The 3,317-nt window shown below is 37.7% G+C and overlaps 1 protein-coding gene across 3 annotated transcripts in view; it reads left to right on the forward strand.

The window, feature by feature from the left end:
- MAEA (macrophage erythroblast attacher) overlaps positions 1 to 3,317 on the forward strand; it is a 35,876-nt gene that overhangs the window by 2,787 nt on the left and 29,772 nt on the right. For 2 of the 3 annotated variants that reach the window (XM_010000232.1, XM_010000233.1), the window contains exon 2: positions 1,728 to 1,931. The exons of the other annotated variant lie outside the window; for it this stretch is intronic. In XM_010000232.1, the coding sequence (XP_009998534.1) occupies positions 1,728 to 1,931 (204 nt within the window). The remainder of the gene's footprint in view (positions 1 to 1,727; positions 1,932 to 3,317) is intronic. 3 annotated transcript variants of the gene reach the window in all.

Raw genomic sequence — 3,317 nt, forward strand, 5'->3', positions numbered from 1 at the left:
TATGCTGCAAGATAAAGCTAAATTCGGTCATAGAAGTAGCTCAGACTTGAGTAATAAAAATAACTCAGGCTATAGATGTTTGCATGAATTTTAGTAAAAGACTATCGTGTATAGTGACTAGGGTTTTAGATAGTTTATTTGTTATAAAGGACCAGATTTGTCTTAAACCAAAAGCTTGGTAGGTTCTTCTTGCACAATATTTCATTTATTTCATTTTGATTTTCAAATATTGATCCTTCCAGAAATATGTAAATGAGCAGGTGTAGTAAAAGCAATTAGGACCAACCTGTGCTTCCAGAACTGGAGCTGTTATCCAAGGATAATAATATATCCTGAATAGCCTGAGTACTGGGAAGGTAGCCCTGCCAGCATGGAGTGCAAAGTGGGCTGTCAAAAGCCAGGCAGATTTTGGTCTGTGCCTGCTTGGCAAACCTGCATGGACTTCCCTGTTGCCATGGCTGTGCAGTTATTCGAACACAGGCCAGCAAGTTTAAAGTCACCAAAGTGTAATAATAGAACTGATGCTATATATAATATATAATAATATATCCTGAATAGCCTGAGTACTGGGAAGGTAGCCCTGCCAGCATGGAGTGCAAAGTGGGCTGTCAAAAGCCAGGCAGATTTTGGTCTGTGCCTGCTTGGCAAACCTGCATGGACTTCCCTGTTGCCATGGCTGTGCAGTTATTCGAACACAGGCCAGCAAGTTTAAAGTCACCAGAAGTAAGGCAACCCAACCTGAAATTGCATCACTAGTGATTTACTTGCAGGTGGGAAAGGTCCTGAAGCCTCCATTGTCTTCTGGTTTGCATTTACCTTAGCAAGCATATAAAAGTGCCTCAAGCTTTCTTGTATTGTGTAGCCTGGCGTGACCCACAGTTGTCATGTGCTGCATACTGAGTCAGCTGGCTTTGAATTATGCTAGGTCTGTAATAAAGTTGCCTGGTAAAATTTGCAGCACACCTAATGTTGCAGAGATATTTTGGAGTATGTGTTTTGCAGTGGATATGCGAATATTCAGTTTTAAAAATGTCGTTCTGCTTCCTCTGAACAAATTTATTTTCCTAAGTGAGGCTCCTAACAGTAGATGCATTTTTCCAGAGTAGCAGAGGTAAATAATATAATATGAGTTTAACAAAGCTAATCATTTATGAAAAACTAACTCTAAGATGCTTGAATAAAGATGCCAAGAGGCCAGTTGTTTATATAATTTTCATTATTGCGTGACTGATTAAAATGGCTCCAGTGTATTAGAAGTAATGTGGGTTTACTCTGCATCACTCCTCAGCAGAACTAATTCAGTAGGACAGCTGCTTGAGGACGAAGCCATGCATAGGTTAGAGGTGAAAATTCATGATTTTCAACTCTTTGGACCAGATGACTGCAAACCTTCACAAAGCTTTCTGCAGACTATTGCAGCAGTTGCTGCTGTAGTTGATACATTGCTGTTTTCAGACTAACTGCACATTAAGCAAAAAAGTGTATATGCTTACAATGTCAAATAAGTAAAATCTTGTTTATATGTAAGAATACCTCAGAACTGCACCAACCATGCTGAAAACATATGCATTGCCATAGGCAGTGTCTTTCTAAATGAAAGAAACACTATTGAGAGTAAGTCTATAATATTTAAAGAACGCTTACAAACAGATCTTATTGTATTTTGCTTTAAAGGCAAATTGAAAACGTATAGCACTTATTTGTTCCTGTTAATATTTACCTTTTAGGCAGTTGAATCAATCCAGGCTGAAGATGAAAGTGCTAAACTCTGCAAACGTAGAATTGAGCATCTGAAGGAACACAGTAGTGACCAGCCAGCTGCTGCAAACATGTGGAAGAAGAAACGTATGGATCGTATGATGGTGGAACATCTTTTACGCTGTGGCTACTACAATACAGCTGTAAAACTAGCAAGACAAAGTGGTATTGAGGTTGGTAACAAAGTGCACTAACTAACAAAACAGTAGTAAAGAGGAAGTTGGCAAATAAGAACAAGTTATGTTAGCCCTGTAGCAGCTATTTTTATGTATTTGTGTGCCTTTGTTACTAATGTTTATCTGCTAATCATTTTAGGTCTGAGTTTTTTCTTACTTGGCATAAATGGTATTTTAATGTATTAAGTTAGTCAAAATTGAAGACATAACTGTTAGTCACAAATTAAATGCTTTCAGGTAAACACCTTACCCTGTTAAAACAGAATAATTCTCAAATATGCAGAATTTCTTGTTAGAGGCCTCTAGGCTGCTGATTAAACAGTTGGTGGAGCTTTCCATCTGTTTAGCCAGGCTTAAATGATATATGTGGGTGACCAAACTGATCAGAAGAGCATAGGCTGATTGCAGGAGCAACTGTTTATTGTATCATCCTACTATTTAATAGATTGAGAGGGAAAATGGTTTATAATTTAGGAAATAATCTTAATACAGTTTGGGTTTTGTTGTAGCCAATCTTCTATGTTCTATACAAACTTTTTTCTGTTTTGCTTATTTCAGTGTATACAATTCTGTGGTTGTCACCCTTTTTTTTCAGTGGTTTTCTGTTTGGTTTTGCTTCCGTTTCATATTTATGAAGTGTTAGAAATCTGTTGTTAATAATACTTTAAAGTTTGTCCACTTTGGTGTAGCTTCTTTATGTGCAGCAGTGAATCCACACTGGGGTTTTCTGACAGCCACAAGGACATGAAAACTGATTCTTTAAAAAATTTGCAGTTTATTTAGGGAAATCATGTTTTGCTAATTTTAGATAGCATTTGCTATTTGATCCTCAGTGATTCTTGAATCTTAAGTTCTTATGATATTCCTTATTCTGGAAGTTATGCAGCTCATCTGGTTAAATTCTTACTCCCAGAAAGATACTGAGAGTTTAGTTGTATTATGTGTCTTACATACTTCAACTTTGTTGGGTGACAGCGTGAACACACTTGTCTGAGCTAGTTGAGGGGAAGATGTTTTTTATTGCTGGTGTCAATCTAGAGCATATGTACCTGTTTTTTGCTTTGTATAACCAGCATGTCTGTCACATTACTCTGTTACTCCTTGGCTGCTTTACCAGTATGATCCTGTTCAACCAGCAGTGATTTTGGTAAATACCAACAAGGAAACTGCAAGTAGAGGCTGAATGGGAGGGAGAGGGGATGAAGTGGGTTACAAAGCATTAATAGGAAATAACCCTGAAGAAATCTACCAAGGAGGCTGCTGTGCCTCCCTAGAAAGAGCTTGTGCTTGTGAATAAAAAAAACCAAGACAATTATTCTGGGATAATTGCAGCTGAATGGTCAGCAGCTCTTCCATCTGATAGATGTTTCCTCCTGTTTTCAG

Source organism: Chaetura pelagica, unplaced genomic scaffold (genome assembly GCF_000747805.2).
Source record: "Chaetura pelagica isolate M959 unplaced genomic scaffold, ChaPel_1.0 scaffold116, whole genome shotgun sequence".
NCBI classification, from domain to species: Eukaryota; Metazoa; Chordata; class Aves; order Apodiformes; family Apodidae; genus Chaetura; species Chaetura pelagica.